The sequence below is a fragment of the Podarcis pityusensis genome (assembly GCF_964106645.2).
Source record: "Podarcis pityusensis genome assembly, chromosome: 16".
NCBI classification, from domain to species: Eukaryota; Metazoa; Chordata; class Lepidosauria; order Squamata; family Lacertidae; genus Podarcis; species Podarcis pityusensis.
The window spans coordinates 41,968,223-41,994,049 of record NC_138041.1 but is presented as its reverse complement, the minus strand read 5'-3'; the positions used below and the strand labels follow the sequence as shown (position 1 = coordinate 41,994,049).

The window sequence follows — 25,827 nt, the reverse complement described above, 5'->3', positions numbered from 1 at the left end:
CAGAATACAGTGGCACTATTACTTCCCTTGATCTAGATGCTATACTCCTATTGATGCAGCCCAGAATTGCATTGGCTTTTTTAGCTGCCGCGTCACACTGTTGGCTCATGTCAAGTTTGTGGTCAACCAAGACTCCTAGATCCTTTTCACATGTACTGCTCTCAAGCCAGGTGTCCCCCATCTTGTATTTGTGCCTCTCATTTTTTTTGCCCAAGTGCAATACTTTACATTTCTCCCTGTTAAAATTCATCTTGTTTGTTTTGGCCCAGTTCTCTAATCTGTCAAGGTCATTTTGAAGTGTGATCCTGTCCTCTGGGGTGTTAGCCACCCCTCCCAGTTTGGTGTCATCTGCAAATTTGATCAGGATGCCCTTGAGTCCATCATCCAAGTCGTTGATAAAGATGTTGAATAAGACCGGGCCCAAGACAGAACCCTGTGGCACCCCACTAGTCACTCTTCTCCAGGATGAAGAGGAACCATTGATGAGCACCCTTCGGGTTCGGTCAGTCAGCCAGTTACAAATCCACTGAGTGGTAGCATAGTCAAGACCGCATTTTACCAGCTTCTTTACAAGAATATCATGGGGCACCTTGTCAAATGCCTTGCTGAAATCAAGGTAGGCTACATCCACTGTGTTCCCTTCATCTACCAGGCTTGTAATTCTGTCAAAAAACGAGATCAGGTTAGTCTGGCATGACTTATTTTTCAGAAATCCATGCTGACTATTGGTGATCACAGCATTCCTTTCTAGGTGCTCACAGACTGTTTGCTTAATGATCTGCTCCAGAATCTTCCCTGGTATTGATGTCAGACTGACTGGGCGGTAATTATTTGGGTCCTCTCTTTCCCCCTTTTTGAAAATAGGGACAACATTTGCCCTCCTCCAGTCTGCCGGGACTTTGCCTGTTCTCCAGGAATTCTCAAAGATGACTGCCAGTGGTTCTGAGATCACATCTGCCTGTTCTTTTAATACTCTTGGATGCAGTTCATCTGGCCCTGGAGACTTGAATACATCTAAACTAGCCAAGTATTCTTGTACTATCTCCTTAGTTATTCTGGGCTGTGTTTCCTCTGCTGAATCATTTGCTCCAAATTCTTCAGGTCAGGCATTGTTTTCTTTATCGGAGAAGACTGAGGCAAAGAAGGCATTGAGGAGTTCAGCCCTTTCTGTGTCCCCTGTTTGCATTTCACCATCTTCTCCTCTGAGTGACCCCACTATTTCTTTGTTCTTCCTTTTGCTACGAACATACCCATAAAAGCCTTTTTTGTTGCTTTTAACCTCTCTAGCAAGCCTGAGTTCATTCTGTGCTTTAGCTTTTCTGACTTTGTGTCTACACGTGCTGGCTATTTGTTTGAATTCCTCTTTGGTGGTTTCCCCCCTTTTCCATTTTTTGTACACATCCTTTTTTAATCTTAACTCAGTTAAAAGTTCTTTAGATAGCCACCCTGGCTTCTTTAGGCACCTTCCATGTTTCCGTCTCATTGGTATTGCCTGACGTTGTGCTTTTAGTATCTCCCTCTTAACAAACTCCCAGCCATCATGAACTCCCTTTCCTTTTAGTATTACTGTCCATGGGATCTCACCCAGCACTTCCCTAAGTTTTATGAAGTCGGCTTTCTTAAAGTCAAGAAATTGAGTCCTGGTATGCTTGGCTGCTCCTTTCCGCTGTATAGTAAACTTCAGAAGAGCTGAGTGCAGAGTGGGGTGCAAAGGCGGGCAAACAATCCCAGAAGGAGTATGGCATGTCCCCCCTGTTATTTACTGAAGTTCTCACCCTGGGCCAGCAGGGGGATACTGTAGATAGTTTTCACTCAGGTCCACATATGCAAATAAGGGATTGAAAGTGATGAATCCGTGACCAGGGAGAAGAGGCGGTCGAGGAAGATTGGAAGAAATTCAAAGACTATCTTCAGAAACATTGTAAAATCAAAGAATGTTAGAGTGATGTTGGACTGAAAATAAGCGGTTTCCAGCTGTACAGGTTAAAGTTAATGATAGATTAAGATTAAGATTAGGATTAAAGATGTTTAAAGAAATGGAAATCTGACAATTAAGAGGGAAAATTTTAATGTTATATTATATTAAGATTAAAGATCAGGTTTAAAGAAATTGAAGACATATATTACAATATTATATTGAAGTTAAAGATTGGGATTAAAAAAGTTGAAAAGAAATTGCTGGACAAACAATTTGGATTGGAATACAAAAAAGGGAGGTATGAGGAAGTCCAGAAAATAAGCAAACTAAAAAAAACGGAAATGGAAAAGAGATATTGTTTTTAATTGTTATGTTTTTTGTCTTTTATTGTTGAATTGTGTTCTTTTTTGTGTGTTCTTGTTACTTTTTTTTTCTTTTTTTGAGATATGTATTGTGTATGTTTTTCTTTTCTTTTTTGTTGTTTAAAACTTAAATAAAAATTATTCAAAAAAAAAAATGAAAGTGATGTTCAGTGATTGGATAGTTACAGAAAGTGGTTACTGTTGTATTGTAGTGGAGCTCTATATAAGCAGGCTGGCTGAACCCTTCATTTCAGTTCTGTTCTGGCCTGTGAATAAACAAGAGCTGTTTGAAGAATCACTGTGTCGTCTGATATGTTCACCCACAACTTAACTCCCGCCCAAGTATTGCCTCTCCCCTAACGCCCTGAACACCGTATGTATGTCTGTATGTATGTATGTATGTATGTATACACAAAAAATAGTGTGTTATTTGAGTTTTTAAAAGTTGTTTTCATGTTGAATCACATATGGGGAGGACACCACCATCTTTTCAGTGCTTAGAACCTCTAAAGTTCTTAATTTATCCTTGGTTGCAGTTCAACCTCATCCTGGAGGGCACCAAGATGGGGAAGGCTGGGCAGGGGAAATGAGAGAGAGAGAGAGAGAGAGAGAGAGAGAGAGAGAAGAGCACTTTTCAGAAACTGTTAGTTTGTAAACAAAACAAAAATCCCCAGTCAATAAGATATCTTAAAGACTTCTTTGTTTTAAATTGAATGTCTGCTAATCTGCTCTGCTATTAATTTGGCTGCTGTTGTCTGCTTTCCTTGCTGCTTTTAGAATTACTGTTCATTGTTGTCCATCTAAGTCTTCATTCTGCATTTCAACTTCTGTGTGTTTGTTAAATAGACAATGTAAACAAGAAACCCAGGGAGAAAGCAGCAGATGCATTTTGAAGACTGTGAGCCCAGAGGATGATCTGATCTTAGCTGGGGTCTCATTAGTGCCTGGACGGGAGATAGATGTCCTCTTCAAGGCTCTGTCAACAGCTAAATGGAACATCCATGCTCAGAAGTAGTATATCTTCAAGTGACATCTGATGGGACAAAGCAGTAGCAGTGGGAGGGAGGTTCTCTCTCTTTCTTTCATATTTATTTTAAGAGGCATTTGACTGGCTCCAGTTGAAAACTCAGGGCTAGTGTAGGTATGATCCAACAAGGATAATACTCTACTATTAGATTCCTAATTGCAGGGCTGCGGGTTCAATCCACGTTGGGCTAAAAGATTCCTGCATTGCAGAGGGTTGGACTAGATGATCCCTTCCACCTCTACAATTCTATGATTTTAAGGCAGTTCTAGTTTTTGTTTATCCTTCCTTAACCTGGTCCTTCCCTCTTTCTCAATTTTATCCTCACCCTAACTAAGGTTGCCACATATTCTCTTTTTCATAGGTAGAGTCGTCCTAGTGATCCATAGTTAAAAGTAGTAGGGGACAGGCACTTTGGTTTCCACCTGGAAATGTCCACTTGCTTCCAACTACTTGCTTCCAGATGATCTCTGTGTTGTCTTTGAGTGCTAGAAACTTAGATTCCCAGGAAGTGAAATTCTATGCCCAGAATCCAAATGTAGAAATCCCAGAGACTGAGGTCAGTCTTCCCTGAATTTAATCTCCATGAAGACTTGTGCTTTAGTGGGTCCCTTGAAACCTATGAGGGGTACAAAGCCAAACTCTGCTGTGGTGCTTACAAACTGGTTTTTGCTCAGTCTGAATACAGTGGGAAGATAACATAGTTAAAAGATAACATATTTTCTGACCATGTCTTTCCTCTCGAGGCTTGGAGTCTGTCTCGCCAGCAGAGAAAGAAGCCTCCCTTGATTAATCTCCAAAAGATACAAGGCTGAAGCCATAGAGTTGCTTTCAAGAGATAACTGACAAGGTTAAAGCCAATATTCAATGTTGCTACAACCACAAGCAGGGTCCAGCATAATCATCTCAGTGCATGATAAATGTACAGTGTTTTGTCAGGGGAAACAGTGGAAGAAAACTGATCAGAGGCAGTAGCTAGAATTTGAGGGGTGTTTACAAGTTCTCAGCAGTAGCCCTGCAGCCAGTCCAAGACATTTTGCATCCTGAGAGGACAGCCTTTCCCCGCTCCATGGAAGGGACCCAGCTGTGTGGCTGCTGTGACCATATGAGGCAGGTGGGATGAAATAAATACATGGAGAAAATGTCTGCTGACCACTGCTGACCATTCAGTGGCTTTATCACTCTGAAGACCATTCACTGAAGAACACGAGGAAGAGATGGCCTCTGAAGGAAAGAAGAAACAGGGTCAGGTCTTCTGTTTTGCCCACCAAGGATGTTGGTGGTGGAGTTGATGAGTCTGGTGCTGATGTTTCTTTCTCCTTCCCCAGGAGCCATTTTATGCCAGCTCAGGTTGTTGGTGCTCAGTATAACCTATGGCAGTGGCTCTCCAGGTTCCCAGGCAGAGCAGGGCCTTTCCCAATCCTGCTTTCCAGTTTTCCTTTTTCACTTGGTGGCATTGTGGAGCAGGGGTGAAGCACCACGACTTATTTCATAGCGGGGCAACCCTGTTCTGCCAGGGTGCTCTTCGCCAGTCCTTGGCATGCCAGATGAAGAAGCTTTCCCTAGAGGGAAATGCCCCAAACAAGCCGAGAAGATTAAAGGTTCCACTGCCGGCTCAGGCCTGAGCTGCCACTTTTATTTTGGGGAAATGCCGAAATCTCTACCAGAAAGTCACGTGATGGGGAGCAAACATTTGAGTGCACCAGAATTCTTCATCTGGCTGGATGTTAAACATCTAGATTGAAGCTGAAGTCATATGTCTGTATTGGCCAAAAGTGCCTCCCTGCGGTGTAATCTTCAAAGGGGTGAGGCTACAGGGGGTTGTCATGGAGAGTGCCTGAACTTCAGAATTTTCCATACTGCTTTTCATTGGGGATGCAAAAAATGGAGCCCAGGAACATCTGCAGCAAAGCCTGAGCTCTGTGTGCCTGTTCCACATCCTAACAGGAAACAATGACATCTCAAGGCCCACCCTGCCACAGACACACAAATATTTATCCCAGATTTACACCAATGCAAAGTGCTCTCTTTCCTCCCGTCAGGAGATAAGTCAGGTAAGTCAGACAGCTGAATCAACAGTGCAACCTGCAGAGATAATCACACCCAGGGGCAAAATCTGAAGCTGGGGGAGATCTATCTGCAGTCCGCAACAGTCCCAACCTAGAGACAGCGCATTATGTGCGCTAATGACTGGGAAAGCAGGGTCACCTTGGGGAATCATTAGGTGCTTTAAAAATTACTCTGCGAGGCTGCTAAGAGACAGTGAGGAAGTTTTTCATCACAAAATGCCCTTGAGGAACCAAGGAGTCGAGCAGTTGCGATATTGGTGTCACTGTTAAAAGACAACAACAACACAAGCCCCAAATGAGTAAAGAAAGACAAAATAAGACTCTGGAAGATTTCGGGATGTTAATGCAAGAGCTGAACCACCTTAATGAGCATTTGCCACACTACCCTGCAGAATTAGCTCTCTGTAAAACATGAAAATATAATCTGCCTTATACCGAGTGAGACCATTGGTGCTATGTACACCAACTGGCAGTGACTTTCCTTTTTAAAAAATAATTAAACCTTTATTTGACATTCAACAATTACTATAACAATCAACAATAACTAACACAAAAATTCACCATTCACTACAGTTAACCATCCTTAACAATGCATAGTATTACAAAATGTTACATTGACTAGATCAACATTCCATTTTTTTTTAATCTGTATCTGGTTGCATAACAAAGAAAAGAAAAAAGAAAAATAAGAAGAAAGAAAGAAAATAGAAAAGAAGGGGGGGAATCGAGAGAAAAATAAATTTGACTTCCGATTAGACTCATTGTACTGTTGTTCCTATTATTGTTTTATGCACAGTTTCAAATTACCATGTTATTTTCTTTGTTCTTATCAAGAAAAGAGTTGTTATCTGTACTATTTATTTTACAAGAGTCATTTGAGTTCTGCCAGAAGATTTTTGTTGTTACAATAATTTTTCAAATACTCCTTAAAAAATTTCCATTCTTGATTTTGGACTTCCGGTTTTTACCGTGACCAGGACGGGCATGCTCCATGGGCTCTCCAGAGAAGGAGCGGTTGTTGAAGGGGGTTTGGGAGCGACACGGAGGCTACGCGACCCAAGATAAAGCTCAGGGGGTGACTCTGAGTTGAAGCAGTTCCAGCAGCGTCAAAGGGATTTCCCTTTCTCTGTCGTTAAGTGATGGGGGGGGGAGCCCAAACACAAGGAGAGGACCTCCCCCACAACAAGAGGCCTCAGACCCGAAATGGCACAGAGTGTGGTAAAAAATTCCAGACTCTACTTTACAACTGTAACTAATTGGCGATTGAAACACAGCCCAGAATAACTAAGGAGATAGTACAAGAATACTTGGCTAGTTTAGATGTATTCAAGTCTCCAGGGCCAGATGAACTGCATCCAAGAGTATTAAAAGAACAGGCAGATGTGATCTCAGAACCACTGGCAGTCATCTTTGAGAATTCCTGGAGAACAGGCGAAGTCCCGGCAGACTGGAGGAGGGCAAATGTTGTCCCTATTTTCAAAAAGGGGAAAAGAGAGGACCCAAATAATTACCGCCCAGTCAGTCTGACATCAATACCAGGGAAGATTCTGGAGCAGATCATTAAGCAAACAGTCTGTGAGCACCTAGAAAGGAATGCTGTGATCACCAATAGTCAGCATGGATTTCTGAAAAATAAGTCATGCCAGACTAACCTGATCTCGTTTTTTGACAGAATTACAAGCCTGGTAGATGAAGGGAACGCAGTGGATGTAGCCTACCTTGATTTCAGCAAGGCATTTGACAAGGTGCCCCATGATGTTCTTGTAAAGAAGCTGGTAAAATGCGGTCTTGACTATGCTACCACTCAGTGGATTTGTAACTGGCTGACTGACCGAACCCAAAGGGTGCTCATCAGTGGTTCCTCTTCATCCTGGAGAAGAGTGACTAGTGGGGTGCCACAGGGTTCTGTCTTGGGCCCGGTCTTATTCAACATCTTTATCAACGACTTGGATGATGGACTCAAGGGCATCCTGATCAAATTTGCAGATGACACCAAACTGGGAGGGGTGGCTAACACCCCAGAGGACAGGATCACACTTCAAAATGACCTTGACAGATTAGAGAACTGGGCCAAAACAAACAAGATGAATTTTAACAGGGAGAAATGTAAAGTATTGCACTTGGGCAAAAAAAATGAGAGGCACAAATACAAGATGGGGGACACCTGGCTTGAGAGCAGTACATGTGAAAAGGATCTAGGAGTCTTGGTTGACCACAAACTTGACATGAGCCAACAGTGTGACGCGGCAGCTAAAAAAGCCAATGCAATTCTGGGCTGCATCAATAGGAGTATAGCATCTAGATCAAGGGAAGTAATAGTGCCACTGTATTCTGCTCTGGTCAGACCTCACCTGGAGTACTGTGTCCAGTTCTGGGCACCACGGTTCAAGAAGGACACTGACAAACTGGAACGTGTCCAGAGGAGGGCAACCAAAATGGTCAAAGGCCTGGAAACGATGCCTTATGAGGAACGGCTAAGGGAGCTGGGCATGTTTAGCCTGGAGAAGAGGAGGTTAAGGGGTGATATGATAGCCATGTTCAAATATATAAAAGGATGTCACATAGAGGAGGGAGAAAGGTTGTTTTCTGCTGCTCCAGAGAAGCGGACACGGAGCAATGGATCCAAACTACAAGAAAGAAGATTCCACCTAAACATTAGGAAGAACTTCCTGACAGTAAGAGCTGTTTGACAGTGGAATTTGCTGCCAAGGAGTGTGGTGGAGTCTCCTTCTTTGGAGGTCTTTAAGCAGAGGCTTGACAACCATATGTCAGGAGTGCTCTGATGGTGTTTCCTGCTTGGCAGGGGGTTGGACTCGATGGCCCTTGTGGTCTCTTCCAACTCTATGCTTCTATGATTCTAACCCCCTGCAGTGCAGGAATCTCAGTTAAAGCATCCATTGTGCTTGCCCACTTTTGTCTCTTTGTCTGGTAAGCAGGCAGGTGGCAGCCATGAGGTGGAGGAGGAGATAATGGCAGAGAGCTGGTAGTAGGTTTGCCGGGTCACGACTATCCCAGACCCTGAGATTTCAGCATCCAAACCTGAGACAGAGTGGTAGGCCCCAGTGATTCTTCCTCTGTGCTCCCTCCCATCACTGAGCCCTGGAGATGGATGTTAATTGGGAGATGGGAGGAGGAAACAGAGGAGGGGGGAAGCCTCTCCAGTTGTACATGCAACAATTTGCAGCCAGCTCCTGCCAGGCTGAAGCCTGCAGCTGCACACAGTCATCTCCTCCTCCTCCTCCTCTTCTTAAAGGCACTCTCGCCCACCTAGAGATTCAAGCCCTTCCGCTGCCACCTGAAGGGGTCCAGGCAAACCTGGAGACTTCCAGTCAGGCCTGGAGGTCTGGCAACCCTAGCTGGTATGCCCTCATATAGGGGGTCTTGCCTTGGGCCTTCTCAAACCCCGAGGTGGCAAAACTAAAGCTTAGCCACATGCTTGCTGTTCTATAACTATATAACATGGTGAATAGGCTGTGGAATGAGGAATAGGGGAAGGGCAGAATTTGCAGCCCACAAATATTTGCACACTTCCATGGCCCCCCCACCTCCCGAGTCTATTTTTGTGCCTCACTTATCTATGTCCCTCCTGGGTGGGCTACAGTAGTCTTCCTGCTCCATTTCTTCCATTTCTTCATGGTGTATTTATTGACTAACTCCTTTACCTCACTCCCTGCCCATGGTTTGCCCTTCCTCTGTATGCACACATTCACTGAACTTCCTCTGCTTATAAATCTTGCCCCACCTCAGCTTAAGATCACCCCTTCACCTGAATTGCAGTCAGACACACGGCGAGAGAGGCTCCCAGCACATTAGAGAGGCAAGCCTTTTTGCCTCCTAATGTGGATCTCTGCAGGCAACTGTGCAAGTTGAATACAAATTGAGGTGGGGAAGGCTGAATTAAGAGGAAGAGAAACAAGTGTGTTGCTTGGGGACAGATAGAAGGAAGGAGTCGGAGGAGGATGCGCCAAATTTAGGCAGGGCAGCCTGATGGAGGAGCACTGCAAGCCCTGTGGCAGGACTGAAGAACAGCTGCGTCATTCTAATGTTGGAACATGTGGACATCCAAGGAAGCTGAAGGGCAGAGAAAAGAAAGCACTTTTTCAAGCAGCACATTTAAAAAACTAAAACTAATTTTTATTGGTTTTTAAACAAATACAAATACAAATACAAATATAAGAACCATTAAACACTTATCCAGCAGTACATCTAATGGTGTTTATTCTATCTATTGACTCTAGACATAAACTTACACATTCAGTGTTCAAACATATTACTTAATGTAACCTTTCCACAGAGAATATTGAATGGTTGGTTTAACAAGGTCATGATTTTTGTCATTAACATAGTTAACAAAAGGGGTCCACGTTTCCTGGAAGGTATCTCTATTTGTTACGCTTTTAATTGCCCTCCTGTGTCTGGTGTTTCCTACTTGGCAGGGGGTTGGACTCGATGGCCCTTGTGCTCTCTTCCAACTCTATGATTCTATGATTCTAAGATGCTCAGATATTGCTGTATCCCAGAAATTATTTTCCCATATGTTATGGGGTATTTCAGTCTGGTTCTTCCACTGTTGAGCTATTGCTAATTGTAGGGATGTGGTTGGCACTGTGATCTAAACCACTGAGCCTCTTGGGCTTGCTGATCAGATGATTGGCAGTTCAAATCCATGCAAGAGGGTGAGCACCCCTTGCTCTTTCCCAGCTCCTGCCAATCTAGCAGTTCGAAAGCATGCCAGTGCAAGTAGAGAAATAGGTACTGCTGTGGCAGGAAGGTAAATGGTGTTTCTGTGCACCCTGGTACTCAGATGTCCTGTGCGGCAGAAGCAGTTTAGTCATGCTGGCCAATGACCCGGAAAGCTGTCTGTGCACAAACCAGCTTGGAGCAGAAGGGCTTCCAGGTGCAGCATTCCACCTTCAGTTTGCCATTGTCCTCAGAAACCCTCTTCTCTCTGTAAACAGACTCACCAAAGGCTCCATGTTATGTGTGACCAGTGCATCTTCCTTTCCCTGGCAGATGAAGACACCGTCATGTCTGTGGGGCTCTACTATAGCCTTTCCCCCCTCTTTTGAAGCCCCCTCCTCCTTGGCCTCGGAAGCCTCCTGTCATGAATGAGCCAGCCCAGCCAGCTTCCAGTGAAGGAAGTAGTCAGGAAGAGATAGGATTAACTACCAGAAAAGAGGAGCCTAGCCCAGAGCCAACTTCTCCGCCGAGCAGGAAGAAGTTGGAGGGGATCCAATGAGCCCATGGAGTTGCCGCTGGGGGAGGGTGTATGATAGGAGGTGGAAGGGTGTATGATAGGAGAAAAGGCAGTCTACAACAGAAATTTGAATGTTGTTTTCCCTGTCTGTCAGGTTATCTGATTGCCTTTCCTGGTAGTCTGCCCATTCCTTTGAGATGGTGATTACCCAATTCCTGAGACAATGGGAAGGTTCCCTCACCCCCTCCCTCCTTGCAGAGAAACACTTGGTCAGCTTGGGAGTCAAAATGGTTTTAGGACGGTGTTCCTGTGCTGCTCCAGACATGTGGTCCACATATCTATGTTCTGCGTCTCAGTTGCTTTGTGTCTGCAGTGAGGTTAATACCTAAGTACTTAAATCTTCCATGTGCTATGGCACATGGAGAGTTAACTAGTAACCAGTCTCTTGTAGTGTCATCTAAATTGATAGGAAGAAGCACGGATTTAGAATAGCTGATTTGCAATCCTGCTACCCTGTGATACATTTCCAACTGCTGCTTAGGTGGCTCGAGGACTGTTATTGGATTTTGTAAAAATAAGAGGATGTCATCTGCAAACATATTCACTTTGTGTACCTCATCCCGCACGGTGACCCCTGCTTTAAAAAAAAAAAATCCTAATCCTAATCAGCTTCACACACTCATACTTTCCAACACCATCTTTCCAGACTAGCTGAAAAGATGTGATGTGTCTCTCAAAGCCTTCTACCTTGACACACATATTAAAATCTAACGAGTCCTTTGTGTGCCTCTGGTGTGTTTACAGAGCCTGTTGGATTTAACCTTGCAAGTTGTTTTCTTTATTTAAACGTTGTTTTAAAGGCCCTGTTCAGGGTATAGATCAGATAAGCTTGTTCTGAAGCAGCTCCAGATTACTGAAAAGGGTTCCTTACTGAAAATGAACTACCGACAGACTTGTGCTATTTCAGCCTCCCTCAAGCTTGGCAAGTACACAATGGAATTGGTTGCGGCATGCACCCCCTGGGTTCTTGTGCAATGAATACAACACAGGGACTCCCTTAGAAAAGTTTTGGGGTTTGCCACCTGTCCTGTATAATACAGGATTGTCCCATATTTCAATGTAAAATGCACCGTCCTGTACTCTAGATTCAGGTAGGTAGCCGTGTTGGTCTGACATAGTCAAAATAAATAAATAAAAATTGTCCAGTAGCACCTTAGAGACCAACTAAGTTTGTTCTGGGTATAAGCTTTCATGTGCATGCACATGAAAGCTTATACCCAGAACAAACTTAGTTGGTCTCTAAGGTGCTACTGGACAATTTTTTTTATTTATTCCGTCCTGTATGGATACATTTTTGTTCTCTAGTGAAGGAGAGTCCCCCACCTTCAGAGGGAGTCTGTTCCACTGCCCAATGACTGTTGCCCTCAGAAAATTCTTCCCAGGGTTTAGTCAGAATCACCTTTCTTGCCATTGGAATCCATTGATTTGGGTCCTACCCTCTGTAGCCAAATAATGTTGGAAAATTCAGGAGACAAAACGAAGGACTTTGACACATAGCACAAATTGTGGCATTCACTCCCATAAGACAACGGTGGTTGTTGTTGTTGTTGTTGTTGTTGTTGTTATTCACTCTTCACTGTAAGGTCCCAGGGCAGGTAACAACACAAAGCCCAATATTAAAAGCAGTTTGAAATAATCTCAGAAATAAGGTGGGTCTTGAAAACACACATCTTGAGAGGGTTGAGGGAAAGAGGTGCACTTTCAGCATTCCCTGTACAATGAGACTTCCAGATGTAACTTTCTAGGAAAGGATTTCCCAAGCTTGGGGGCCACCACAGAGAAGGCCCTCTTATTCCCTTGAGCCCCCAAGCTTCTGAGGGTGGTGGAACTACCAAGAAGGCCTCCTCTGCCAATCTCAGAAAGTTTGCCAGGAGGCAGGTGGTTTCTTAAAGGGATGTAGCAATTGTCACAGCAAATAAGGCTCCCAGCAGCTCCCTGCCACAAGTTCCTGTCCTGCTTGGGAGCTTCCCATCAGCTGCTGGGCTAGCTGTGCCTTGGACCCAGCAGGACTTCTTAAGGGTTACAGGGAGAGATTGAGGGCTGTCGCTTTCATGCCCTGCCGGTGGGCTTGTGGGGGGTCTCCGGCTGGGGAAGGCTAGCGAGGTAGGAGGCAACCAGCCTGGGGGAAGGGAATGCTAAGCAAGCTGGGCCTGTGGGCTGGGCTCGTGGCCTGGGGGGCCTAGGGAGATGGGGGAGTCCTTCTTGGCTGCCTCACCTCAGGCAGCAAAACGCCGAGGCCCCTGCTTGGATCCTCATGGAGTTGAGGTGGGGGGGTGGCAAATGGGGGAGCCACTCTTTCTGGCTTCAATATGAACCAACTTCATCCCGCAGAGTCAACCAACAAGAGTGTCTTTAGGAAATTAAGGAGTTTGAATGGATCTCATTATGGGCTCGTGGTGCTACATTTTTCATTTCATGCCTTGTTGAAGAGGCGGCTCATTCCAGTGCTTTCTAGCAAAGGATCTAATGAGAAATTAGTCATATTATTTTTAATGGCAACAACCATTTTAAATAACAATCTTGGGAAGCGTTTTTACCTCCACTGAGTGGGTAGGTGGGGGGAACACACTGCTTTTCAGAAATAAATTTTAATCCCCCTTCCTTTCTCATAAATTAGTTCATTAAAGGATTTTGAAAATGAATTTAATGCACATAGCAAACAAACCTCGCAGGCTGAGGTAAGCAAAGGGGGAGAAAAAGTTTCTTTCTTTATTGTGTTATTCTATCTCCTTCCAACACTTTGGTGCACTTCAGTGCTGCACAATTAGTGTTAATGCACTCAGAGTGAATGGCAGTAGGTACAGAAACAGTGGTTGTGTTGGGATGCAACTCGGTTTGCCCTGTAGCTTGATGTGTCTGCATGGATGGGTATAGCTAGAGAGAGGAACTGCTGCTGACCTCATTTCCTCGCCTTCCTCCTCCTTGCTCACCTTGGGAGAGAAGACATATTTGCCCCCCCCCCCAATGTTCGATCAATTTTATTTAAAAAATTCAGCATAAAATTTAATAAAAGCAAACCTAATCTAAATTTAAAAAGAGCAAAACTAAAAAGAAAAGAGAAAATAGAAAGGAAGAAAAGTGAAAGAAAATACAAAGCCCTCTATCAAAATTGTATCTTAACCCTTGTTCCACACAAAGGAGGGTGAACCCTCCCAGCCCTCCCCTGGGAACTTCCCCCTCTTCCCCCAACCTCCCACCCTAAGAGATCCAGGAGAGGAGATGCCTTTCTGTGTCTCTCCTGCTGAGAATAAAGAGCAGGCCTAGGCTCTACCGTGGCTGGACTGTAATAAGATCTTTCCTATCAAGCATGTACGGTATTTCCTTTAACAAACTTAGCTTTATTGTTTTCCAAGCTCAGAGTCTTGGTGTAATTACATCCTGGGTACAGTGTGCTCCTCCACCAGTGCCCTATTTATTTATTTCAATATTTTTACACCACTGTGTCTATATGGGGGAAAGGGGTTATAGCAATAAAAACATGACACCAGTTAACCATTGTGGAAGGATGTGCTCTTAATTTCCTGTGTAGGCCTGGGGGAATAGAAAGGTTTTCAGCAGACATTTAAAAGTTGGCATAGAAGGTGCACACTGAATCTCCAGTGGGAAAGAGTTCCACAGGATTGGGCCGATGACACTTCAGGCTCAGTTTCTGATAGTTATCGAGTGAGCCTCACCAACTCAGGGAACAACCAGCAATGCTCCTGCGGCTGATCTTAGTGATCAAGCTGGGATGCATGCAAGGGTTCAGGTGATCCCTGAGGTACCTGGGACCTAGGTTGTTCAGGGCTTTGTAAATTAATACCGGAACCCTGGACCTGGCTCATGAGTAACCTGACTTGGCTAAGCTTCCAAGTTGCATGTTAACTCCAAATATTGAGGTGATTATTTAATGCAGCCTTTGCAAACCTGGTGCCCTACAGATACTTTGGATAGCCCCAGCATGACCACGCTCACCTCAAAAGCAAGGCGTCCCTGCAGACTGTCAGACAGAAGATGGAGCAGACTTCTTGGTCACTCCAGAGAGCAGGACTAGGACAACTTGGCAGAAATGGCGGCAAAGCAATTCTGATGAAAGATTCAGAGAAACATCCTAAGGGTAAGGACTGTTTGGCTGCGGAACAGACTGCCTCAGGACCAGAGGGAGTGAAGGACTCCCCTCTGCTGGATTTGCTGGAGAAATGTAGTCTGGCTCTGTCCTTGCAAGATTCCTCCATGACAGACCCTGCACAGAGGTGGGAGATGGACACAGAATCAAGGTTTCTTTGCTCTCAGCACTGCACCTGCACTTCTGAGTTACTGTGGCGCATGATGTAAGGATGGCCCCCAACACAGATGGCTTTAAAATGTGATTAGGCCAATCTGAGGAGGAGGCTATCAGTTCCTATCAGTCATGATGACTCTGTATTGGGTGGTATCCAATGCTAATTTGACCCAGAGGCTGAGCCATTGAAATAAATGGACCAAAGGTGCCCATTCCTTTCAATGGGTCTGCTCTGAGGAAGACCAGGACTAGTGGCCTCAGCCTTTTGCTCGTGATGTTGGTGACAAGCTTTGCATCATTGGCTACTGTGAGAACAGAATTGTGGACTAGATAGGCCCCCTTTGGCCTGATCCAGCCATTGTACCCCAAGAGGAGGGAATCCGGTCCATCTGGAAAGTAGTAGGGAGGACTTTTTTGGCATGGGGTGAGGAGGTGGCTTCTCCCAACTCCCTCTAGCTTCCCCTCCTGCTAGACCCAGAGCTGCCATCTCCCATCATCAGTTTTGGTTGAATGCAGCAGGAGCTGCCTATTTCTTTGGCTGAGCCATTTACTGAAAGAAAACTAGTGAAAGGAGCCATTTATTTCCCTTAACAGCTTCTTGAATTCCTAGGAAATAGCTCAATTTCAGGGTAATGGGTTTCCAGAGCTCATTCCTCACAGTGCTCCTGAGTGGAGCAGAGCCATCTAGAAAATCCAAGAGGATCAACAGCAGCAAAAGACTGCCTCTCCATCCCTCGCTGTGATGGGCTCCTTACCCATTACCCAGTCATTAGGAATGACACACACACCAGTGGGCATTTCTCTGTTCTTGCCACTGAAATTCTGCCTATCAGGTTGGAAATTGCACGGGCACCATGTTCTACACCACCACAGCTGATCTCAGGAATGCCTCTGAATGCCAGCTGTTGGAAACCTCAGGAGGAAAGATGTCTCTTGTGCCCAGGTCCTGCTTGTGGGATTCCTACAAGCATCTGGGTGACCGCTGTGAAAACAGGATGAGCCATTGGCCTAATTCAGGCAATTTTTTTCAAAGAAGAAGAGTTCACATAAGCATCTGGACACATTTTGTGTATATAGACATTTCAGTTTTCCTTAATGTAATTCATTTCTGTGCATTATTTTCACCAGAACACTTTCCTCTTACACAGGCATATTTGTCTGCATCCTTTGGATCGACAAGGCATTTGGGCGGTTTGGAGACCCACAACAGAAACAGGCATTTCTGTTTACCTATTTATTCGGGAAGTACAAATTTGTCAAATGAATTTATCCCCCACCTCAAATTGTGGGTATGCTAGAATGAGCAGGATTAGCAATTGCAAAGCTCCTAGTCACTTCTGCTGGCCACAGAAATGTCTCCATTTTTGCAAATTTCAGAGAGATAATGTATCCCCCTTCCACCAGATTTTGGCAATTCTCTGCATGTTCGTTAATGCACCACAAATCCTTCAGCTTACTGCCTTGCAGGGAATCTGCCAATTCCATCAGCATTTCCTGCCTTCCTGATTATCACTCCCATCCTTGCCTGGTGTTTATGTAATTAATTGCAACAAGATTATGATTTAGTTCTTAAGACTAATGAGATAAAGCCACTTTTATCAAAGAAATGGCAACCTCTTCCTTCTGTTTCCAGCGGGGAGAGCTTGAGCACCTGCAGCTTTGGAAAAGGTCCAGACCACACAGGCGCTGAGGTTTTCATACTCAGCCAAGAAATGCGTCTACTGCCTGCCAGTGACACCAACACCCAGCAAGATCTGATGCTCGAGTCCCCTACATCCTGGGTACTCAACAATTCCTTGCTGCTTTCTCAGGGCAACACCAAATGTTCTCTGGCCATCAATTATTTTACAGTGAGAATAAATTCTATTCAAAACATCAAACAAAAAAGCACCAATCAATGAACTGACACAATGTATGGATTTCACAGGTTTCCAACGTGGGTTTCAATAACTTATTACATTCAGGAAACTTCCCAAATCCATTGATTGCTGGCCAAGGATGGCAAGGAGAAACCAAAGGTGGTTCTGGCACAGACACTCTACTTACTCCAGCCGGTGACCACCAGCCCAAATGGTCCTCGCCCTTGCCATAACACAGCTCTGAAGGCAAGTTAGAAGAGAAGGAGCAGCAGCATCTGCTTGGTTCTTGTTTGAGGGCCTGACAAGAGACTGACATTTATTTAATGTCATCTCCTTACCATAAAATCCATTTGGCCAAAGTGTATGTGTGTGGGGGGGGGGGGGACAGGACAGTGAAATTTCTCCACAAGCTCCAGAGGATGGGGTGTTTTACTGGGGGTGGGGGGGTGCCATGCCTCACCAAAACTGATCATCACTACCCAGCAAACCCTGCAATGTATGTTTTATCCTTTCTTAAAGTTTAATCACCAAGTCTGCAGCAATGAAAGTACATTTGCCTTTCAGTGTGCTGTCCTGAGTTTAGGCCTAGAGAGCATTAACTAATTTGATTAAACAATTCAACTGATTTACTTAAGAAATTAAGAGCCTGCAGCCCAATATCTGGTGGAGTTGATATTTTAAAAAAGAAATCGGGGGGGGGGGGTGGAGAAAGATGCTTGTTCCCACCAAACCGGAGCACAGACAGCTCAAAGCCACAAGGTGGGGAGTGTCATTTTGAAGGCAGCCTTTTGCTGCCTTGCATGCTCATTCATCTCCCCCCTGTTCTGCCTCCTTTCAAAGATAAAGGAACGTGATAAGGTGAAGGAGGCACAGGAGTCTGAAAGGGTTCAAAAGGAAAGTTTCTTTATTTGCGCACATTCAAGTTACCTTGTTTTTTCCATTTTAACCAGCTCAGAAATTATTTCATCAAGTGGGTTCCTGCAGTCGCTTTCCCTTGAGAGCATTGCTCGGTTAGGGGGATTCCACTTGGATGCACCCCCTGGCAACATTAGCGTGGGCTTTCTGACGTGGTGCGTAGGTTGGTGCAGGCACCCAGCATGGAGATTGCTCTTGGAACCCAGGAGCCCATTCAGAACTGCAAAAATGCCAGCAGCCCCATCACCCACGCACACTTCCCCGACCTTCCAGAGTTTCCTTAGCGCTGAAAGAGAGCTATGGCAGCAAGGCAGCAGAATGCCACTTTTCTCATCAGCCTGCCATTGTCACTGCTGCTCTTTATTATTGGCTTCCTCTCTGTACTGAGGGCAGGGCAGCTAAGAGGGGCACTGGGCTATCTTCCCACCCACTGTGCTCCACAGAGGTGACTTCTAAAGCCTCTTTTATGGAAAACAATTTGCCATAGCAGCTCAAGCAAAAGCATTAAAACTGTAGAGGAAGAGCACAAACAACCATTTAGCCATTCTGGTCTGATGGCACGAACATGGGAAGAGTGCTAAACCCACTCTGGCCAAATCTCACTCAATTTAAGATTTTCTGTGAAAGCAAGTGGGCTTCTTTGCTTTGGGTTGAGGTGAAACGAGAGGCTTGAAATGCAGGAGGGGATTTGTCGTATCTGTGGATTGGTGTGTGCATGTGGTGGTTCTGTATTTGCTTTTTGAAGGTGGCACTTCTCCTCAACCCCAAGTGAAACCACAGGTTAAGGGGCTTTTTTTAAGACAGCAAATAAATTACCCATTAGTATGCCAGACATGGAAAATCTCTGACTGAGCAAAGATGATGATTATTATTATTTTATTTATTCCCCAGACACTCTGGGTGGCTACCAACAGAGGACTAAAACAGAATAAAACTTCAAACATTAAAAACTTCCCTAAACAGGGCTGCCTTCAGATGTCTTTCCTGGGACCAGTTCCAAGCAGACAGCCATTGACTAAGAGGCAATGACACCTTGCGGCCATTTAGTCCTGTTTAGGATCATTGCATCACTACAGCAAGTCCTGCACGGCCAGTTTCCTGATCAGGTGCTGATGCTGGATGGCAAAGTTTTCCTGACCCAAGAGGATACTGCGCTTTCCTACCAAGCACATAAATTATTATTATTTTCACATTGAAATAAATGCCCACTATCTGTATACAGACAAAGAGCTTTTAAAGAGCTCTGGGTTTTGATGCAAGCACCTGAGATTTGACATAGCTTACTGGTAGTTTCCAAGTCAACTGTCTTGCTTAACTTGAGTAGGTTCAGCATGTGGGGCTACATTCAGATCTTGAGTGAAAGCCATTGCCCACCATCTTTTGGAGGCATTAGAGTAGCCTTTTCTCTCCGAATGTTTTGGCCTGCAGTTGCCACCAGCCCCAACCAACCCAGGCAGAGGATGTTAGGGCTGATGAGAGTTGTGCTCTTAAAACAGCTGCAGGGCCCAGGCTGGCAAAGCTACATTGAAGCTGGGAATGCTACAGATGCCAAGAGGTCTGGAAGCAGAGGCTTGACAACCATATGTCAGGAGTGCTCTGATGGTGTTTCCTGCTTGGCAGGGGGTTGGACTCGATGGCCCTTGTGGTCTCTTCCAACTCTATGATTCTATGATTCTATGGAAGAAAGCCACCTTTACCTGGGGAGGAAAGACTCTGTTATTCCTGCATTGCAGAGGGCTAGACTGGTTGACCCTTGGGGTCCCTTCCAACTCTACTAGTCTATGATCCTATGAGATGAGCAAAGTGTTCCTGGCCTCTGCCAAGACCCCAAGGGGCAACTAGTCCAACCCCCTTCAATGCAAATGTACCTAATGCATGCCAGAGCTTTTAAGTCTCTTTCTCTGGACCTTCTGTTACAGGCATAAACTCTGGATTGGAGAGGGACTCTTTGAAGGCATCCCCACACCACTCGGATGAGTTCACCAACAACACACTGCTAAGAGAGAACATGGAGTCAAGATACCCTACCCCTGAGAGTCTCATTCTGTCAACAGAGGACATCTTTACTTTCCCAGTGAATAAGATGGGTGAGTCCCCAAAACTGACAGCTCCCCCTTACACCAACACGAGACACATCCAACCTTCCAAGAAGAAGCCATCCTCTTCCAAGCAAGGAAACACAGCCAGGAAACATCAGAAACTCAGAACCACCATAGCTGCTGCCCAGCCCAGCCTGCCAACATCGAGGGCATCCCTTTCCAGAGACCACTTGCACACTTGGGGGGACAACAATGACATGATGGCTACAGTTCACAAGGAGAAGCCCACAACGCCAGAGCAGACCTCATGGGGCAGCAGGAAAGGAAGCCGTGAGGTGACCAGTCACTCCCTGTTTCAAATCTCACCATTTACAATGCAGCCGACAATCCCACAGACCTTCTCTCACGGCCCCAAAGCCACAGAGTCGCTTGTGGCTGCCTTTCCAGAGGGCGAAGCCCAGATTCCGGTCAAGAGCCCAGAGGATGAAACAAAGAGGGGGCCTTTTTCCAAGGAGGGCCGAGACACAACCACACCCACCATCATCACCCCCACTGTGATCACCACTGAGCAAACTCCAAGTAAGACATCTTACTTCTGCAATGATGTCATTGTGACAGAAATGCTGGGTTTGCACACAAGAAGTCAGCAGGGAGGGAAAGTGGTGTTAGCCAAAGTCATTCCAGGGGCTGCCTGTGCCCCCTGGGGACTTCCCCTCGTTACCAAATTCCTCTGCCTTCCCATACTCTGAGGCAGGGGTCGCCCACAGGGTTCCCTCCAGAGGATGCTGGACTCCAAATCCCATCAGTGAAGAAGGGTCAGAGATGATAGAACTTGGAGGCCAACAACCTCTAGTGGGCACCATGTTACCCGCTCCTCTTCTGAGAGTTGGGGTGGTCACAGCTGCTGCTTTATCACAAATTTGCAGGGCAGTGGGAGACAGCTGACTTGCCAGATGGTCAGTGCATTTGCTAAACGGCCGTTTGTCTTTGGGACAGCAGATGGGGAGGGCAAAGGCAAAAGGGTAGAGGCATGAAGAGAGGAACCATGTGCATTTGACAGAGGCCACAGAGCATCAGCAGAATAATTGCTTTGCTTGCAGAAAGCAAATGGGAGCAGCTTTGCATAGGTCTGGGAAAGACCCTCTGCCTGAGACCCTTGAGGGCCACTGCCAGTCAGCGTCAGCCAGGAATGGGGAATCTGTGGACCTTCAGATGTTGGTTTCTGTTCTGGCCTGGGCTGTAGTCTGTCCCACAACATGGAAGGGTCCCAAGCAAACCACTGCCTCTTTCTCCTTCTCAGCCCTGCCATCCCAAATGGACTCCTCCCCACCACTAAACACTCCTTTACTTTTGGCATTTAACTGTCCCAACCCACTCCCAGAACTGGGTAGAGTGGTATGGCTCTTAGATGGGAGGGGAATAACAAGGCCGCCAACCCATTTTTTCCCCAAAGCACATTATGCTTTTACTTAATTTTTTAGTAAGCATTGTAAAGTTTATATGGAGGGCATTAGCCCTGACAACAATTGACAACAAACAAATGAATCTTTTAAGGGGAATTAGTGCCTGGTTGGTTATAGCCTAGACTTTAGTGGACATTTGGTTATGGATTTTATGGGGTAGGTCAGTCTATGATTAACATGGAGTTTCCTTCCAGTTCTCTGCGGCGTGAATTTTTACGAGCCAGAAGGATACATAGACTCAACCGACTACCCACCTCTGCTGTGGAACCGTTTCCTGGAATGCACCTACAATGTGACTGTCTACACTGGATATGGGGTGGAACTGCAGGTAGGCATGCAAGAGGGAGGCAGCCCAGCCCTAGCCTACATCAGGGGGTGGGTGTGAGTGTGCGACCCCCCACCTGCCTAGGCTAACCTGGACCCAAATGTCAAAGCTGATCGGCGCTCAGTTTGAGCTGGAGCCCTCAAGTCTTGCTTTCTGTGTAAGCTCTGAACCATGCAAAGCAGCAATGCTTAAGCAGAGTGCCTCTGATCATGTGCAAAGTGCCTTTCCTTTATCACCACCATTGTTGAAATTAATTTTATTTGGAAAACTAACATGTAATATATATCTAAACAGTGTACATACGTCATAAAAAATATCCATTGTGCCTGGTTAGTAGGGGCAGTTGGAGCAGATGCACAGAAAAAATGCAGAGGGGAGGGAGGAATAGCCGAGTGGTACAGCACCTGCTTAGAGTGCAGAAGGTCCCAGATTCAATCCCCAGCATCTTCAGGTACAATTAGGGATGCAGTTCTGCCAGACTGAAACCCTGGAGAGCAGCTGCTAGTCAGTGTGGGCAATACTGAGCTACATGGAACGTAGGACGCTGCCATCTACTGAGTGTGACCCTCGGTGCATCTCGCTCTGTCTCGTCCTCGTGGACTGGCAGGGTCTCTCCAGGGTCAGGCAGAGAGTGTCTCCCAGTGTTCTCTGGAGATGCTGCTGCCATTGGGGATTGGACTTGTTTTATTTATTTCATTTTTATTTCATAAAAATTATACACTGCTGGATTGCTTAAAAAAGCAGTTTACTAAAAAGATAGTAATAAAATGATTCCTAAGAAGAATTAATAACAACAATGTAAGACTTTTGAAAAATTAAAATAACAATAAACTAAAACATATTAAAACAGAGAGCTAGTGTGGTGTAGTGGTTAAGAGCGGTAGATTCGTAATCTGGTGAACCGGGTTCGATTCCCCGCTCCTCCACATGCAGCTGCTGGGTGACCTTGGGCTAGTCACACTTCTCTGAAGTCTCTCAGCCCCACTCACCTCACAGAGTGTTTGTTGTGAGGGAGGAAGGGAAAGGAGAATGTTAGCCGCTTTGAGCCTCCTTTGGGTAGTGATAAAGCGGGATATCAAAACCAAACCCTTCTTGTGTCAGCGTTCTAAACATGTGGGTAGGCTTGTCTAAACAAACATGCTCTTAGCAGGCATTGAAAGAGTGCCGTGAATGATCAGACATGTCCAAAGGAAAGTTGTTGCCACACTAAAATATTAAATTCTTACAAATGTAAAACGGGGATTATGCAGCCACTTCTGCTGTTTGAAGCATTCAAACAGGCATCGTATATGGGGTGAGGTGATCTCGCAGGTAAACTGGTCCCAAGTTCTTAAGGGCATTGTACCGTATTTTTCGCTCTATAACACGCTCCCAACCATAACAAGTACATAGTTTTTAGAGGAGGAAAACAAGAAAAAAAATATTCTAAACGAAACAGTGGATGTATGATTTTTGTGGTTCATGCTGTGGCCACAGACATGTGATCTGACGGTGAGTTTGGGGTAGCCCAATGCAAAAATCCTGAGGATCTATGTGGATCCGTGCTTTGTAACCACGTTTTTGCACAACTGCGGCCCCAGGCAACAGTGGGTGCGTGATTTTTTTGGTGCAAGCTGTAGCCATGGACATGCTATGTGATCTGATGGTGAACTTGGGGTGACCCAGTGCAAAAAGGATCCATGTAGATCCATGCTTTGTAACCACGTGAATGAAGGAACTGTCAGTAATGTATGGTATCTCCAATACAGTGATGAAGGTCCTCACACTTGTCCTAGGCAAAGCAGCCAACTCCTATAGGCCTAGGTGCCTTCACCCCCCCCCCATTAAATATTTGAGGGAGTCATCCCCCACCCTCCATTATGGTATGTGAGTGGGGCTTACCTGGCTGTCCCCCCAATATTTTTTGAAGTTGGAAGAGGGAGGGAGGGAGGGAGGGAAGGAAGAGAGAGGGGGAACTCACATTTGTGCAGCTGCCTTGCCTCGAACCGGAGCAAAAAGAGGAGGAGGAGGAGACTCAGGGACACGAGCCTTGTAAGCCGCTTTGTTTGAATTTACCGGTGAGGTGCTGGGGGAGGGACGGAAGGGGATGCCCTCTTTGTCCCTCCTTCCAGCTCATTGTAAAGAAAGCAGAGTAAGAGCCGCTTACATTTGTGTAAGGGAGAGCCATAGAGCAGGCAGACACTGAGAAAGAGAGGCTGTCTCCCTTTCCCCACCTTGGCTTTTACACGCTGCGTGCAGCTCTTGCCGGCTTCCGAGCTGCCTCCCTTCTCCCACCTCGCCAAAAAGCCATAGAGCAGGCAGACAGGAGGAAGAGAGGCTGTCTCCCGACACTCAGCTGTTGCTCAGCTGTTGCCGGCTTCTCAGCAAGCCAAGCGGAGGAAGAGAGGCTGCCGAACAGCCAGCAAGAGTGGCTCCTCCTGCCTGCATTCGCTCCATAACGCGCAGACACATTTCCCTTTACCTTTTAGGGGGGGGGGGGGACTGAGTGTTATGGTGCGAAAAGTACGGTATATTAATGGCAGGGACGCGGGTGGCGCTGTGGGTTAAACCACAGAGCCTAGGGCTTGCCGATCAGAAGGTTGGAGGTTTGAATCCCCACGACGGGGTGAGCTCCTGTTGCTTGGTCCCTGCTCCTGCCAACCTAGCAGCTCGAAAGCACGTCAAAGTGCAGGTAGATAAATAGGTACCGCTCTGGCGGGAAGGTAAATGGCATTTCTGTGTGCTGCTCTGGTTCGCCAGAAGCGGCTTAGTCATGCTGGCCACATGACCCGGAAACTGTCTGTGGACAAACGCCAGCTCCCTCGGCCTATAGAGCGAGATGAGGGTGCAACCCCAGAGTTGGTCACGACTGGACCTAATGCTCAGGGGTCCCTTTACCTTTATATTAAGGGCAGACTCTCCAAGTGTCCCTGTTTTCCAGGGACAGTCCCAGATTTACAGAAGCCGTCCCAGTTTCTGATTTGATCCTGGAGGCATCTGAAGGCAGCCCTGTATAGTTTTATTATGTTTTTATATATATGTTATTATATATATATAATATAATTATATATATAATATAATTATATATATATATATATATATATATATATATATATATATATATAATTACAGACTAGGACAGCCCTATTTTCATCAGACAAATGTTGGAGGACATGTAATGGTAACACCCTGAACTTGGCCTGGCAGCAGATGGGCAACCAGCACAGATCTCTGAACACAGAGGTTCTGTGATTCCGTTACTCTACAAAGGGGGTCTGAAAATACGCCAGTCCTCTTTAGCCAAATAAAGACAGCAGAGTTCATATTTATTGCAGGCTGCAGCAAAAATAACCGATCCAGAGGAATTCTCCAAATTCTAGATCTTGAATTCAAATTTCAAGACACTTTTATAATATTTACATGTGTGATCACCTTGTGCACAATCCTTTTCAGCAATATGATTGGATAACAGAATGCATGGACAGCTTGTGGAGCCCTAAAACAAATTTCATTGGTCAGAACAGCCTGCCCCTAATTACTATGGCTACAGGTATCTTTAAGCAAAGTTTATACAAAATATTGCTTTTCTGCTATCTGCTATATGAATACTTGTCTGGGGGAGGAGAATCTACTGTTTCTCACCATTGAAGATTTCCCAGTATTTCTTCTCCTCAAGGTTAGCTTGCTCTTCTCTGCTTTGGAAGCTGAAAGGAAGGCCTACAATGGGTGCAATGCCAGCAAAATACAGATACCTTGTGGCTGTGGCTGTGGCTGTGGCTGTGAGAACGTGTTTATGCAGACTCAGCACTTAGCAGGCAGAGGTCAATCGTGTATCAGGAATGTACTCTGGGACAGAGGTGTGAACATTGGTGTGCATGTCGTAGGCCATGACATCCACCTGGGTCCCAGGTCATGACATCCACGTATCAATTCCACAAACTTCCAGCGTGCCCTCAGCACTGGCAGATGAGGGCATCTATGGAAGGCAGCTGGAAGGACTTCTGCAACAACCTCAGGGGTGGACTCTGTGTCAGCATTTGCTCTGGGAGAGGGACACCAGAGCTGGAGATGGAGACAGGAGCCCCAGCGAATGAGGCTGGGGTGGTGCAGTGGATTGCGCAGCCAGAGCAGAGCAACATCCGATGGAGTTTAGTGGTGAGAATTTCCCAGCGATTACAGGGGTCACCCTTATCGTATCCCTCCAGCTTAAAGGATAAAAAGAAAGGAAGGGAAGGGAAGCACTAAGCTGATCCTAGCAGAGGCGGGCAAGATAAATTTGCTTCCATGAGGTAGGCAGGTGGCCGCTATCAGAGGGAGGCAGGGCCGTGGCTCTCTCAAAAGGGCCCCCACCTGACC

At 45.8% G+C, this 25,827-nt stretch overlaps 1 protein-coding gene across 1 annotated transcript in view; it reads left to right on the top strand.

The window, feature by feature from the left end:
- The window catches only part of SEZ6L (seizure related 6 homolog like), a 130,089-nt gene that overhangs the window by 56,701 nt on the left and 47,561 nt on the right, over positions 1-25,827 (top strand). Inside the window, 2 exon segments of the mRNA XM_080986588.1 lie at positions 19,585-20,283; positions 21,362-21,495. Of these exon segments, the coding sequence (XP_080842714.1) occupies positions 19,585-20,283; positions 21,362-21,495 (833 nt within the window).